This window comes from Haemorhous mexicanus, chromosome 4 (assembly GCF_027477595.1).
Source record: "Haemorhous mexicanus isolate bHaeMex1 chromosome 4, bHaeMex1.pri, whole genome shotgun sequence".
In the NCBI taxonomy this organism is placed as follows: domain Eukaryota; kingdom Metazoa; phylum Chordata; class Aves; order Passeriformes; family Fringillidae; genus Haemorhous; species Haemorhous mexicanus.
Window position 1 is genome coordinate 18,700,546 of NC_082344.1, and position 15,062 is coordinate 18,715,607.

At 40.4% G+C, this 15,062-nt stretch overlaps 1 protein-coding gene across 3 annotated transcripts; it reads right to left on the reverse strand.

Annotated features, from left to right (window-relative positions):
* Nucleotides 1-301: 301 nt before the first annotated feature.
* TMEM184C (transmembrane protein 184C) lies at nucleotides 302-10,071 on the reverse strand. 3 transcript variants are annotated; one of them, XM_059843961.1, is made up of 10 exons: nucleotides 9,761-10,071; nucleotides 7,850-7,980; nucleotides 7,716-7,752; nucleotides 6,788-6,993; nucleotides 5,780-5,854; nucleotides 4,933-5,026; nucleotides 3,895-4,007; nucleotides 3,120-3,219; nucleotides 2,514-2,685; nucleotides 302-1,790 (listed from the first exon to the last, which is right to left on the reverse strand). In XM_059843961.1, the coding sequence occupies exons 1-10, from the start codon at nucleotides 9,875-9,877 to the stop codon at nucleotides 1,756-1,758; spliced, it is 1,080 nt and encodes a 359-aa protein (XP_059699944.1). In that variant the 5' UTR covers nucleotides 9,878-10,071; the 3' UTR covers nucleotides 302-1,755. The 3 variants fall into 3 exon arrangements, with proteins under 3 accessions (XP_059699944.1, XP_059699942.1, XP_059699943.1); XM_059843959.1 differs by having other exon boundaries at nucleotides 302-2,110; nucleotides 9,761-10,067; XM_059843960.1 differs by lacking the exon at nucleotides 7,850-7,980 and having other exon boundaries at nucleotides 302-2,110; nucleotides 9,761-10,066.
* Between the last annotated feature and the right edge of the window lie 4,991 nt (nucleotides 10,072-15,062).

Consider the following 15,062-nt stretch of genomic DNA (forward strand, 5'->3'; position numbering starts at 1 on the left):
GTAGTGGCTGCAGTGGGCACTGAGGTCCCAATGCATCGTGAGCCTGTACAAGTTTTTTCCTTTTAGAGCAAAGCTGGTACATGCATAAGGTGATACCTGGGATCAAGCATGGATTAGAAGATATTGATTCTTCATAAACCCAAACAAGAATTCCCTTTTCAGTACAAGCCATGAAATACTGAAAGCACAAACTCTTGCAGTAGTTCTACTTAAGATCCTCTTCTTCTCTGAGGATGGTTGTAGTCATGTGTCATTCACACACTTAAATTACTGTAATAGTAAATCAAATTGATAGAAGGTGAACAGTTTAAATAAAATCTTTAATTGCTTATTTACAACAAAGGCAATGAGTTGGCAAATTGAAAATCATGATTTTCACTTTCTCACTAACTTCAGATACAGCAAGTACATACTCAGCTATAAAATATGCAGCCTAGTGAGTAAGGCGCAATATTTACATCACACTAGTACTGCAAAAAAAGCACTTGAGATGAATTTACTGACAGCCAGAAGTTAAACATTTATCCTGGAAATGCTAACAATGCTGGAAAAGAAACTTAAGATCTTGTTATTTAAAAAGTAGTGCTCTACTGGTTTGGTTGTTTTTGTCAGATTGCAAACATGCAATAATAGTAAAAATCTGATAATGGGATAAAAACAAAAAACTGACATTGTCAGTTTTTGCAAAGTAACATTTTGATACAAGTGTACTGCTTCTTGGGCTGAAATCTAGTCCTAGTAACTCCAGTATTAGATTACTACATAGTTTTACCTCAGCAAAGGTCTTCTCTGGGGAAAAAAAATAGCTATTACATTTGAATCCAGACTATACTTAGAAGCATAATACAATCACACACAGACACAAATTTAAGAACACAAATTACTACAGACACAAGATATCCTGCTTTAACAGCTTAAAAAAAAACTTAAAGAACTTACTGCAGCCCAAAATAAAGAAATCCGTTTTGTTTTCTACTTCCTTTTCGATATCCTTCATTCCCCCTCTATGTATCTTAAGGTAAGTAACCATTATTCTTACTTTAGAAGGCTAGGGAAAAGAATAGTCAAGGTAAAGTATTAATCCACAACCTACCATCCTGGCTGTCTCTTCTGGATACAAAAGACTTACTTACAAACTATGAGCCTCAAAGACAACAGATACACCAACCGTATGATCTGGACATGGACTTGGATAGCAAGGCCTGCAGGGAATGTTTTCTTTGTAGAGATTCTTTACTAATGCTTGGTAGTAACTATCTTAATGAAGGGACTTTATTTAGCCATGTAGGAATGGGAAGAAGGTGGCATCTGTACAGAAGCTATCATTTCAGCCACATTCCATTCAGCACTGGGTAAGGAAGTTAACCATCATTAAGACAAGCAAAGTTAACACAAACAGTTTTTGCTACTGCTCTCCATAAAATACATTCTTGGAATTAGGCCTTCCCATTGCTAGTAGTACGTGCACTTCATTTTTATATGAGCAGAGGACTTTTTTAAATGTTTCTTTTGCACTAATGAAATTCAGTGTAATTTTGGTATGATGTGGAAGCGTTTAGCAGTTTAAGGAGATGATGCTTAAATTTATGCAGAAACCTTTACAGTGTGCGTGTTTCATATCCATGGGGTACTCACAGATGCTCACATCCATTACAGATTCTGGATTCAGATGTCTCTTACAGCCATACCATATTCTCTTCCTGTCCATGCAGCAGCTTTCCCAAGCTTTTCAACTTCCATCCTTAACAGTACATGTTAACAGGACACGTGTGGCAAGTATGTAATGATTCCTTGACACATTCAAAGAAAAGGCAAGTTTAACTTTTATCCAGAGCTTTCTCTGCTAAGTTGTTCTCTAGTTCAGGTGATTCCTCAGCATCCTGGCTGGCAGAACGGTTAAAAATCCCATCAACTGCAGGGGCTGTTGTTGGTGTTGTGAGAGGGGTCACAGTGTGTCCAAACCCCTGATAGTGACCCATGGGTGAAGATGGCATTGAAGAAGCATCAGAAATTGGGTCTTGAGTAGATGAAGACAGTAAACTTGTATGCTCATTTTGTTCATGATCCTCAGCAAAAAACATTTTCCTTGGCTGGCCCAAAACTGTCCTCCCTAGTATTATGCAAAATGAAAAGGTTTTTTAATCCTTCCAGACTAGTCTTTGAACACATCAACTCTAAAACAGTCATGTTAAATTAGAAGTCTTTGTTTTGTATTAGTTTTACATGGGCATTGTTAGTTTTATCAAAGAAAAGTATGTCTTTCCGTTTAAGAGAAAAACAACTTACCTAACCTTTTCTTTTTAAAAGAAAAATTAAAATCTAGACTCTAAATCAGTCACGAATTCTGGAAAGAAAAAAGTGCCAGATAAACCATGAAATCCTCTAGGCATGCAGCTGCCACTGATTTTGTAATAAAATGTTCTCAGGCTGCTACAAAGGTGGGCAATAATGTGACATGAAGCTGGAAATACAGATGCTGTTAATAGATTGTACAAATCCTGTCTGTTACTTACCCACATTTCGAACCTGTTCGGAGATATCTGCCCTTAGATCAGAAATATCCCACATTGCAAGGAAGGAGTCAAAACATGAGCCTTCTTCAGCTTCTTGAACATAAGGTTTATAGGAAAAACTGTAGTGATGTGCAATAGCAGCCAGAAACATCTCCACACAAATTATAAAATCCTGCAATGACAGAGATAGTGACTTAATCATTCATAACTGGAGAATAGTTCTGGGTTTCTTCTACAACTGAAAGGCTGCAATTGCCCTGGGATACTAACATCAGCTACTTTTCCACCAGGATATTCCTGGCAGCTTTCAGAGAGCCATACATACAGGATGTCACTTAAACAGGTAATTTAACACGCAGCAGCTCTACTCTACAATAAATACCTGCAAGAAGAAATGCAAGGCTATCCAGGCATATTTCACTGGGGTACATTCCTTCTGCCATGGATATAGAAGTGTTTAGCACAAAACTCACATGGGCTCATTGGCTGAAACTTAGCCCAGCTTAGAATAAAACATTACTAATCAAGCCTGTGTTATCTCCTTGAGATCAGCTATGTCATCTTATATATAACCATTTCTCCCCAGAAATAACCATCTGCTCCTACCTGTAAGCCTGTAGCCACAGCTTCCACACTTTGCCAATCCCAGGTGTGTTTCTCAGAAATAACACCAACTTTCACCAGCAATGCAATGAGCACAGCCTGCCTATAAAGAGAATTTATTATAAGAAGTATTTGTACTAGAATTGTAACAGTAGTGCCAAAAATCTGCAAGCAAATCTGGTCATATGTATACATATCTTAAAAAAACCTCTTCTGTTCATATACTTAGATTTTAAGAGGAGGAAACAAACTTAACAAGAGATGTCATTCATCCCTGACCCTAAAGACCAACAGGACAGAGAAGCAAAGGAGAGTTTGTTGCTCCACTTAGTCATAAGAACAAGTTCTTTCTCTTTCAGGACGTTGCTGTAGCTCAGAGAGTAATGCTCTGATAGTCAAATACACTCCCTCATTAGCAGCTAAGTATGAGCAATGCTCAAACAGCAATTTTTATTTAACTTACAGTAACTTATTTTGAAAAAGTAATTTTTTTACTTTTAAAATGAAAAAAAAATAGTTTTGAAATAACTTCAAGTAAAGATTCTAAACTAAGTTATGTTCTTGAGAATCACCTTACAAAAGAGCAAGTCCAAAAAATAATCTTAAGTGAACAAGACTGCTCTCTCTAACACAGTAGTACCCTCTTCCCCTCACCGCAGCTCACTAAGATTATGGGTAGACATTTTAAGCCTTTTAACTTTAGTAACAAATCCAGCCTTTTTAGTTCATTTATTATCTGCCCCAAGAGCAAGAAGTAACAAGCAAAAAATCCACTTACCAGAAAGAAACAAAAACTACCATCTTCACACAAAGGAACTTGCCAACAGGCTGGATAGGGTTCAGTTCCTCACGCAGTACTTTATAAAACAGCACCAGACAATACATGGCAAACTGACAAGGAAAAGAAAATGAATGAAATCCATGTTTATTTTGTGAGGGACTTATGTCACACCATCTCTACAGTTAAATTATGTATCATAGCGTGAGACAACCTTAAAATGCTATCTGTTTTTTTTTTTAAGACTTTCTGTTTTAAAGCACTTTCTTTTATTTTTTTTTTAAATTCCTGAAATTTCAATCATTTCAACCAGGACACAGAAGTTGGTGCTGCTGTTGGGACTGCAGTCACAGCAGAAAGCAATTACAGCTCCTTCTGTGACAGTGACCCAATCAAACACAAGGGTGGCAGCAAGAGGAGGACAGAATTTCCAAATGATCCCAGTTGTTATGCTGTTCTGACTCCTGCTGCTGTTGCCAAGAGAAGTAAAAGCAATCCATGGACTCCAAAATGAAACTCTCAATTTTAGGGGCTGACATCTTACCCTGACATTATCTGACAGCTGACCCAACCAGAAAAGGTGTTGAGTAGGCCAGACTCTCAGCACTGCACACACCATTTTCATCTTTTCCTGTGAATGTTATCATCATTTTTAACCCAGAATTTTTAACATACTGATTCTTTGTACGAGTGCTGGAAGGAAGCTGTGGGGGCAAGTGGAGTCATCTCTTTCCAGAGAGGGGCAGGTCTGCAGCTCTAATGCCTGGGCCATACCACCTCACCCATCAAATAATTTGGGGTAGAAAGGTGCTTGCTTTATGGAGCTTCATAGTAAAAATTATAAAACTTTTAGATTATCTGGTTTTCCAGTGTTTTTCATGCATAATATTTAATAGAGAGCAATTTTACTTACAATAGAAAATATTCTCCCCGTAAAAATTACCAGACCTTAACACAATCACTGCCAGCAGTTCACACCGAAAATTCACACAGTACTGATGAATTCCAAGAGCAGAAAGATGTACTCCTGATACTCACTAGTTGTGACATGTTGTTAAGTATAACTAGGTAAGTCCATGCATTGTTGAAGCTGAAGTTTCCTTCATCATACACTCCCACCAGTTCACAAATTCTGGAAGAATTTTTAGAATTAATCACTATGGAGTAAGAGATCACTTCCCTCAAGTGCTACATCTTCACTATATCAATCAATCCTTAGAATTCAAAACCTCTTCTGGTACTCAAATATGGCACTGGGGGCCTGCACAAGAATCAGTTTCCAACAGCACATATATATATATATATATATAAAAACCAGAAATATTTATATGGATATTCATTGTGAGTAGCAACTTTTTTCACAGCCCCACAGAATTAACAGTAATTACCATCAATGCAAAGCTCATGAAATTAAGCTTTCAGCATCATCATGCCTGACTGCCTACTGTTCCTTTACAAACACAGGCTGTATGATATGAAGGCACACAGTCAAGCTTGTCACATGCAAAGTTTAAAAAAATTTCAGAAGTTACACAAAACCTGCCTTTAAAAATTCTGATTTGTTGAAGTCAATGAAAAAAAGAATCTAAAAATTAAGAGATCATAAAAATGTTTTTCCCACCCCAACAATACTTCACATTCTATCCCGCTGATTACAGAAGCTGGCATAAAGTATTTATGATTTCAATTCTGCAAACAGTCATTTGCTATAGAAAAGCCATAAAGAAATCATAAGTTGATTCAAAGTGTTGGGACCCATTTAGCATGCAACATGAGTCTGCTTTCAAACTGCCTTGATCCAATACAAAGGGCATGACAATTCTTTCCAGTATTACTCAAAATCATATCCTGAAGATCAATATTAATTATTTATCAGTGTACTTACAAAGCAATAATGGTAGTAAATGGTCTGACAACAGTGTACTGCAAAACACCCAGTTTACATCTAAATAACAAAACTCTGAAAGAGAAACAAAAAATTAATTGTACAAGGATTTAAATACAATTCTCTTATGGACGATTTCTATTCTCAGTAGATTTACCGAGTTAAATTCTAATTTCATGGTAATTTCAACTTCTACATCCAGGACTTAAGAAGTTGCATCGTATGGTATGTATACACAAAATACACAAGAGATCTGGATATATTCAATGATTCGCTTATTTTAGCCATTAAAAGCTTCTGGCTGGGCTGAACAAAGAGAATGCAATATTTGCTGTGTTTGAAGATGTAAGAACTTCAAGTCTAAATGTAAGAGACTTAAAAATAATAATAATTGCCCTAAACACTTAAGAGAACCAAAGCTCTTTGCCCAGTATGGCAAACTGTATAAAGAAGCTGTGACCACTGAAGCCCACCTTCCCTTCCCCTCACCCCAAACAGCTTTATCAAAACCAAAATCTCTTGAGAGAGAGAGAAATTTTATCAGTTTAGAGAGAGAGATTTTATCAGTTTAGAGAGAGAGAGATTTTATCAGTTTAAGCATTCAGATATAAATAGTATAGGTGCATAAGACCTTTCACCCTTCATCTGAAGTAAAAACAACCGGCTACCCAGTCTACTCCCAATTCCACATGAGGTTTTTGGCAAAGAGAAAAGGAAGCAGATTCCAGGAGACCTTTTTTTATTATTTCTCAAAAATAAGAAAGTTTCCTTCAGCACCCCTGAGTCAATCAATGCATGTTAGTAGCTAAGTCCAATTCACAGGATGTTTTATAGCTCGATTGTCACTCGTCCACAGCTGCTTTCAGCAAAGGTTCACAGCTGATCAAACACATACAAACCATAAACTCACTCCATCAAGCAGCAATTGTTATGCTGCTAAATATGAAAACAAAATGTTTGGATCTGCCTACACAGCCTAAAGCTTTGAAGATGTCATGATATACTCACTCTCCCATAGCCCATGACGGACAGCAACAGAGAGGGGGTAGATGTCTCTGCTGATCTTTCGCTTCTATTATTAACACCAGGTTTGGGTACCGGTTGGTTAAGTAATTTGAAAGAAAAACCATAAAGTTATAGATGACATAAGCTTCATAGCATTCTCGACATGTATCCACATATATTGCAATCTTGGGGTATTTCAAAGCTATCCACTGCAAGAAGAGAGGTACACAAAACGTTATGTGCGAGAAAGACAAAAGGGATTCCAATGACAACACTGGCTCAGCAAGCTCTTGAGCCAGCAGGCACTGCTCAAACAGGGCTGGGAGCACTGGGCTAAGGGGAGAGCAATGCTACAGCTACAAAATTACACACACAGGCGAGTTGCAGACCAAAACCGGATTTTTTATTTTTAGTGAAACTCTGGTTATAGATCACCTGTCAGAGCTCTCAGTTTCTGAATATCAGAATGCTGTTGTACTGTAGAAAGGATATTATCCTTTGTCCCCTCAACCAAAAAGGAATCATTTTAGCACTAAGCATAACTCAGGAAAGAATTCTAGTAGTAAGCCTAACCTGGGTAAGGAAGGTACAGTACTGAATTTTGAGGCAGTTCTTGGATCAGTCCTGTTTCCACTTCTGCTATTAAGATGGGAGGGCCAAGAGCAAGCTCCTGTCATACCCCCTTCCCCATCCATCATAAAGGATACTCAAGGATAGGGTTAAGAAAGGTTATCAAAAGCAACCCCAAATCTCCAGAAGAAGAATGTGGTATGACTAGAATTATGCTCCTGACATAATCCATAAACAGGAATGCCCAGAAGTTTCTAGGACTACCCCTCCATGCAGCACAGTTTCTGCCTGACACTGTTTTCCCTCACTCCCACAACAAACAGAATTTGATTGAGCTGGTAACAAGTAAGAGAACACTTACACTGTCTAAACTGTAAATCGGCACCATCCACAGAATCCTGTTACAACAACAAAAGAACATTTTAGATTACTAAAGGTATTTTTAGTCTGAATTAAATCCAGTATTTGTAGCATAGGTAAAACATGAAATATTACCTTATTATTGGTTTCTGTAATTCAGGTTGAGTATAATGGACTAAGTGTTGCAGTATCCCCCAGAGAGATATTGGAATAGTCATTAGCAGAAATATCCCAGCGATAAACCATGCCTTGGTATGAATTCCAACCTTGCAAGATCAAAGTTTCAGTCTTAATACTGTCAAGTTATTACAAGTACACAAAACATTCCACAAAAACAGAGCAAAGCCCAGTACTTCATTTATTGAAACCTACAACAGATTCCTTGTTCTATGTATGGAACTTGTCTTCATCCAGTGCTGCATTATAAAGTTTCTGAAAACCTGTGGATTTAAAGTCTTTATCGTTTTAAAATCAAGTTCCAAATAGTAATCGATTAGTATTCATTTAACAAACTGAAATTGATATGGATGTAGATACATAAAACCTCAATGTCTGCTAAAACACAGGGCTGAAATTTTAAATCAAAGCTCTCTGAAAAACAGCTAATAATCCTAAGTACCAAAACCTGAGAAACATAAGAGACTCTTCTCAGCTTCCTTTGATGAGAATCGTTTCTCTGATCCCCTACTTTATATCAACATCTCATGTCTCCTGTTTTTTTCTACTTTTACTTCTGATCAGTTTCTCTACAAGTGTCAGACTTAATGGAGTAAACTTGGATATAAACACCTATTATGCTGAACATGCATTATGCATCAGAACAGGAATTCAAACCTGAAATTTTTAAACACATTCAAGACAGATCTGTCATTAAGTCCTGAAAATTATACCCTGAAAAAGCCTACCTCCGGGGCCACAGACCTGTATCACATTGAACAATACATGTATTTTAAGGCTAAAGTTTTACTTCTTGTTAGAGAAGAGATGTGATCATATGTGTGTGTAATTCACACACCACAGTTACAGTACCACCAGCACAAAAGAGGAGCTTCTCTATCCATAGAGATGCTCTACTAAATTCTCCCAAAACAGACAGAAATACCTTTATGAATGCCAGCATTAGCACTAAGTTTCAAAATCTAAGTTCTATGATGAACTTATGGAGAGAGCCAGACTCTTCTTGGTCGTGCCCAGCAATAGGATAAGAGGCAATGGGCAGAAACTGATGCCCAGAAGTTTCACCTGCCCATGAAGAAGAACTCCTTTAGTGTGCAGGAACCACGCAGTGGGACAGATTGTCTAGTGAGGGTGGGCAGTCTCCCCTGCCGGAGATATTCAAGAACAGTCTGGACACAATCCTGTGCCATGTGCTCTGGAACGACCCTGCTTGAGCAGGGAAACTGGACCAGGTGATCCACTGTGGTCACCTCCAACCTGACCTATTCTTGTCACTTTGAAAATCTTGGCTGACTTGAACTTCTTCAGAATTGTACCAACTCTTCAAACACCAACTATTATGGAAACAAAAGGGGAAAGAAACACTGCCCTGTTCCTTTGAAGTTTACTAGGCTTTAGCAGCAGGACAAATGAGTCTAGTAGCATCATGGCACTTTTCCAGCCTGTCCTTTCACAGAATGCGTCAGGTTGGAAGGGACCACAGTGGATCATCTGGTCCAACCTCCTTGCTCAAGCAGAGTCATCCCAGAGCACATGGCACTGGATTGTGTCCAGATGGTTCTTGAATATCCCCAGCAGGGGAGACTCCACAGCCTCTCTGGACTATCGGTTCCTGTGTGTGGTCACTGCACAGTAAAGAAGTTCTTCCTTGTATCCAGGTGGAACTTCCTGGGCATCAGTTTCTGTTGCTGCCTCTCGTTCTGTTGCTGGGCATCACAGTGCAGAGGCTGGATCCATCCTCCTGGCACCCGTGATTTCGATACTTTTATACTTTTCCGATGAGGTAACACATATCCCCGCCGCCTCCCTGCCCGGGGCCGAGCCCGCTGCCAGCGGCCCCGGCGGAGCGGCCCCGGCCGCGCCCCTCACCTCCAGCTTCTGCAGCTCCCACACGCAGAGCGGCACCACCACCAGCAGCCCCACGATGTAGAGCAGCACCACGAGCGGCCGGATCCATCGCCGCCAGTTCCCGCAGGTGCACGGCATGGCCGCGGCGCCGCCGCCGGCGCTCCTCGCACCGACCTCAGCGGGCCGGCAGCCCCTGCGGAGTGCGCATCACCGGCAGGGCCGCCGCCTCAGCTCCGTGCCTCGGCTCCGTATCCCGGCTGCTCTCGGTATCCCGGTCGCGCTCCGTATCCCGGCCCGGCCCGGTCCCGCCCCGGCGCTCTCAGCCCAGCCCTGCCCTGCCCTGCCCCGCTCACGCCCCCGCGGCGCTTCCGCCCCGCACCGCTTCCGGCTTCCCCGCCCCGCCGACCTGTCTGATTGGCTCTGCGCCCTGCCCATCACCGCTGCCCCGCCCACCGGGGACAGCCAGGGGAAGCGCGCGGCCTTGACCCCTCCGGCTTTGGGAGGGTTGGTGTGTCCCACTGGCTCCCCCCCGCCCGCCGGCAGTGGGCTGTGCCGCGCTCCCGGAGCGGCTGGAGCCGCGGGAATGGCAGCGGGAATGGTGGCGGGAATGGCAGCGGGATTGGCAGCCATGCCGGCTAGCCCGGAGCCGCTGCTGCAGCTGCCCTGCTCAGCACGGGCCTGCCGTCGAACACCTCCGTGGGAGCCGCCCGCGGTGCGCTGTGCCCTGGAGAGCCGCACCTCACGGTGCCAGCAGAGAATTGCGACATAGCCGGGACGTGAAAGCTCCAGCGGGCGCACCAGTAATGCAAAATTACAGTGATTGCAAAAGAGTGCAAAATAGGTGTTACACTTAAACTGCTTGTTGTACGTTTGTTCTCGTGCTTTGTAAGTGCCGTGTAAAAGTTGCTGGCTTGCCGGCCTAGCCCGCAGAAGTCAGTGGCAAACACGGGCCCTCAGGTGGTAAAACTGCCTAAAATCCAAGGAACTGCAGCTCCCAATTATTGCAAGGAGGCAAATGCAGATTTTACTTTGTCTTATCACTAAAACGTGCTGGAAGAACCCCCATGAATGAAGACGTGCTAAGGAACAGGACATGTTTCTGTGGAGAAGCTGCAGTTGACATCTGAGAGAAGGGGGCGGTTTCCCAAGCAGTGTCTGGGCTGTCAGGGAGCAGCACTGCGTGGCACTGATTCCATCTCCAGAACACACATATTCTTCCTGGCTTTCAGCAAGAAGCTACTTGTGAAATATTGGTAAAAACCGAATGGACAGAGTTCATTAGTCCACTAACTATTAGGGCTCCTAATATTAGAGAAAGAGTAACAACGCTACTCGTACCCAGAACTTGCAGCTGTATTAGCAGCATTCCCTGCTACTGGAAAGACTGATGTGAATTATTGTTGGTGTCAATCATTATATAGATTCTGCTCTCATGAATTCCAAATTTATTTAAAGGAGAGTTATGTCGAAATATAATAAACTGGGATTATGGAACTCTATAAAGATTTACTAAATCAAAATGGCAAAGGAAATAGACTATTTTATAATTGTGGTTGGAAAACTATGTGGTATTTATTGTTCATTATTATATTTTTATTTGTTTGCCATTTGTTTCATAGGTTTCATTATTTTTTGTTCTTGCTTTGTGTTATGCAAGTGCAGATGCATGGTTATAACCAGGCTGTCCCTCTTGCCTGATCATAATTTCACTGAGAGATGGGCAGTAAGGATTAATTCTCATACAGTGAAAAATCACAGATTTCCCCTCAATTATGGTGGTCTTACTGTCAGCTTTTTGATAACACATCCAACAGCAAACACCTAATCAGTCTACTCTCCTCTCTGATGCTTACTCACACCACCAACCTTTCCAGAGCATTTTTATTTCATTTTATTAAATCTTAATGAGAGTTTAAAACTCAATTTAATTTCTTTTTCCTTTTCCATCATTATTTCTCCATCACAGGGCTGTCACCAGTTATAAGAAACTGATCTTTGTTAGGGAAATGCTGCCACCACATTCTGATTACTTCCTTGTTTCTTTTGGGGTTGATCATGGAAGAGAGTGACTGGGTTTTGGATCTAGAAGCATTTGTAAGCAGTAGTTTGGGTGGTAACTTTAGATGCAGCTTCTTTGTTTTCTTGGTCACTCAGATTTGTGCATGTTAATTAGCTGGGGACTTCTTGGCTACTACCATGGGTCCTTTCCAACCTCAGCCATTTGGATTATGGCATTCATGGGAATAAGATTGCTGCCATATAATATGGTGACAAAATATGGTGGAAAAAGTTGCTGCTCAGCACCTCTGCAACAAAATTTTTCAGCTCTGACAAAGATTATAGAAACAAATCCCTCCCATACGCCACCATCTGAAAAAAGAAAGCTGTCATGTGCACCATGACCAGAGGTCCCTTCCAACTAAAAATTCTTTCATTAAGCATAAAAATATATTTATTTATAGCAAATAGTATTACCTGAAGAGCACCTTTTCTCCTCTACCTATTATGTGTCCTTCTGTTGAGAAGTTAATAGCTTTTACTGAGAATTCCTTATGTTAACTGTTTTATTTACAAGAAGGATTCCTGAACTCTGATGTTGAAATTACTCCAGAAAATAATCTGGCCTGTTAGAGAAGTGGGCAGTATAGCTGCTTAGGCTGTACTTGCTGTAACAGCCACTGTCAGAGCTCATTTAGGAAATGTTTGAGGACTGACAAAAAACCCCTCTGTATCTCTCATCTTGCAACTACAGCTTTAAACACAGTTTATGTACCCAGCTGGGGTTGCTAACAAAGCTGAGGGTGCTGGAACCTCTCCCTTCTTTCACTCCCTTTCTTAGGAGAGAATTTTTGAGACCTGCACAGCGTTGGAGGGAATGTTGGATTCGCCTGTAGGTGGGGCACAGGGACTATTTCTGGGCAGCTTTTCCTCTCAGCCAAATTAAGATGTTAGCACTAGCAGTAACAAATCGAATGTGAGTCAGGCAGCAGAAGACCAGGAACTAAAAAATGCAGATCCTTTTAACTGATTTCTGATTTTTGAGCCTTTTGAAAAGCCACATAATAGTAGCAGAAAGTATTTTTCTCTCATATAATGATTTTAAACACTTTAACCATAAACAATAACCCAAAAAATGTATCAGTTGATAAAATTGCCCTGGAACAATTGGAACTGATTCAAGAAGGGGAAAGAAATATGTGAATCCAAGTACAGGAGGGTCACTGCCTTCCTTTCTTCATGGTGTCAGGTTCTGCTGCAGAAGTGTGCTGCCTGCTGATTATTGCAGATATTCAGCAGGCAAATGATGGAATGGAATGGAATGGAATGGAATGGAATGGAATGGAATGGAATGGAATGGAATGGAATAGAATAGAATAGAATAGAATAGAATAGAATAGAATAGAATAGAATAGAATAGAATTATTTCAGGTGGAAGGGACCTACAACAATCATCTCTTTGACAGCTTTAGTTCTGACCAAATGTTAAACTATGTTGTTAAAGGCCTTGTCCAGAGACCTCTGAAACACTGACAGGTCTGGGGCATCAACTGACCAGGAATCCTGTTCCAGTGTTTCACTCCTCTCGTGGTAAAGAAATGCTTCTTGATGTCCAGTCTAAACCTGCCCTGATGCAGCTTTGAACCATTCCCAGCTGTCCTATCACTGGATGCCTGGGAGAAAAAATAAGCACCTTCTACTTCCTTTCTTCAGGAAACTTTAAAGATTAAGAGGGTCACCCTTCAGCCTCTGTTTCTCCAGACTACAAAATCATGGGGTTCTTACGATGTTCCCCAAACCCCCTTTCACCACAATTCAGCTTATGGAGCCTGTTAAGGATACAGCACTGCATTCACAGGCCTGCTTCTTTAAAAGACACACATGTCACCTCATCTTTCCTATGGAAAATATATGCTATGAATATGACAATACCAGAGAGTGAGAAATATGCTGAAAGGTTTTGCAGCTATGCAAAATCGTGAACTTACCTGGGAGAAAATATCTTGAAGATTTTCCATGTCCGTATCCCCTACTTCACAAACCTTCCCATTTGAGGTCTGTTAAAAATCTCTAAATGGGACTATTATAAAATGTGACAGAGTTAAACAGCATTTGCTTTCAATTTTCTCTTGATTTTTGTCTGGTTCAACTCTCTGATTGTGCTGCATGCTTGACTGGCAAAGCTGCTCATTAAAAAGCTGTAATAGATGCATTTTTGATAAGTAAATATCTTGTTTTATTGATTACTTTGGTTCTTAGGAATATGCACATATTACTGGGCTTATATTTGCCAGGTAAAGCTGCCTCTATGAAACTGAAGTTGTTTTTTCTTATTAGAAAAAAACAAAAAACTACACTACTGTTAATTTCCTAAAATTGGTTAAATTTATGCATATTCAGAAGCACATTTTTGCTTTAAAGATGTATGGAACCAGTTGTAAAATCTTCTGTGTTCCTGAGTTATCTCAGTTTTATTACTTGGCACACTCTTCCAAAATCCTAACTTCATTCTTTGTTATTCCAGATAGGGAAGGAAGAAAAGTCCATGTGCTGAAGGATGCCACAAGAGTGTTTATGCAGCTGTGACTGAAGTATAGTTTAAAAGCCATGGAATAGTGTGAGTACCCACTAGGATGTGCTGTCGGCCTAAAATTGAAGCCCTGGTATTTAAGAAACAGAAATTTCAAAATTCTTAAATGTGATGTATACATAATCCCCATAGTATTCTCATCTGGAAATTTCAAAGAAGTACAAAATACAGTGTTTTTTACGAAAAGGCATGGGGTGGTTGAATGAGAGGCAGGCAAATTTTCCTATCGTGCAACTGTCCTTTGCTGGCATACTTGAAGTGAGTTTCCCAAAGGAGTGTCACAGCCATGACCATACTAAATTTATTCAATATCTAACATTAGAACTTCTTCAGCTAGGAATTTCTGTGCTAAGGTGTGGTCACTGTGCCAAGACCTCCTGTATATATCACATGGGCAATAAATGTAGCACCTTTACACACACCAAAAAAAAAAAAAAAAGTTCTTTAGTGAATTACTTGAATTTTGGTCTTTTTGCCTGTTGTGAGTGTAAACAGGTAGGAAACAGTGTACAGCTAAGATTTGTGGAATTAAACTGCTGTATTGTTTTAGTGGGTGTAAAAAAATGTACATTTATCAAGATGTAGAGTTCTGAAAACTAATATGATTGAAATATTTGATGCATCATTGCTAAGGCTTGTGGTTTGTCATTTCAGTAGTACTGACATTTATCAGTTTTGATACTTTAGCCTAGAAATGGTTTCCTATGTGAGAATTTTCCAACACTTGCAACTTTA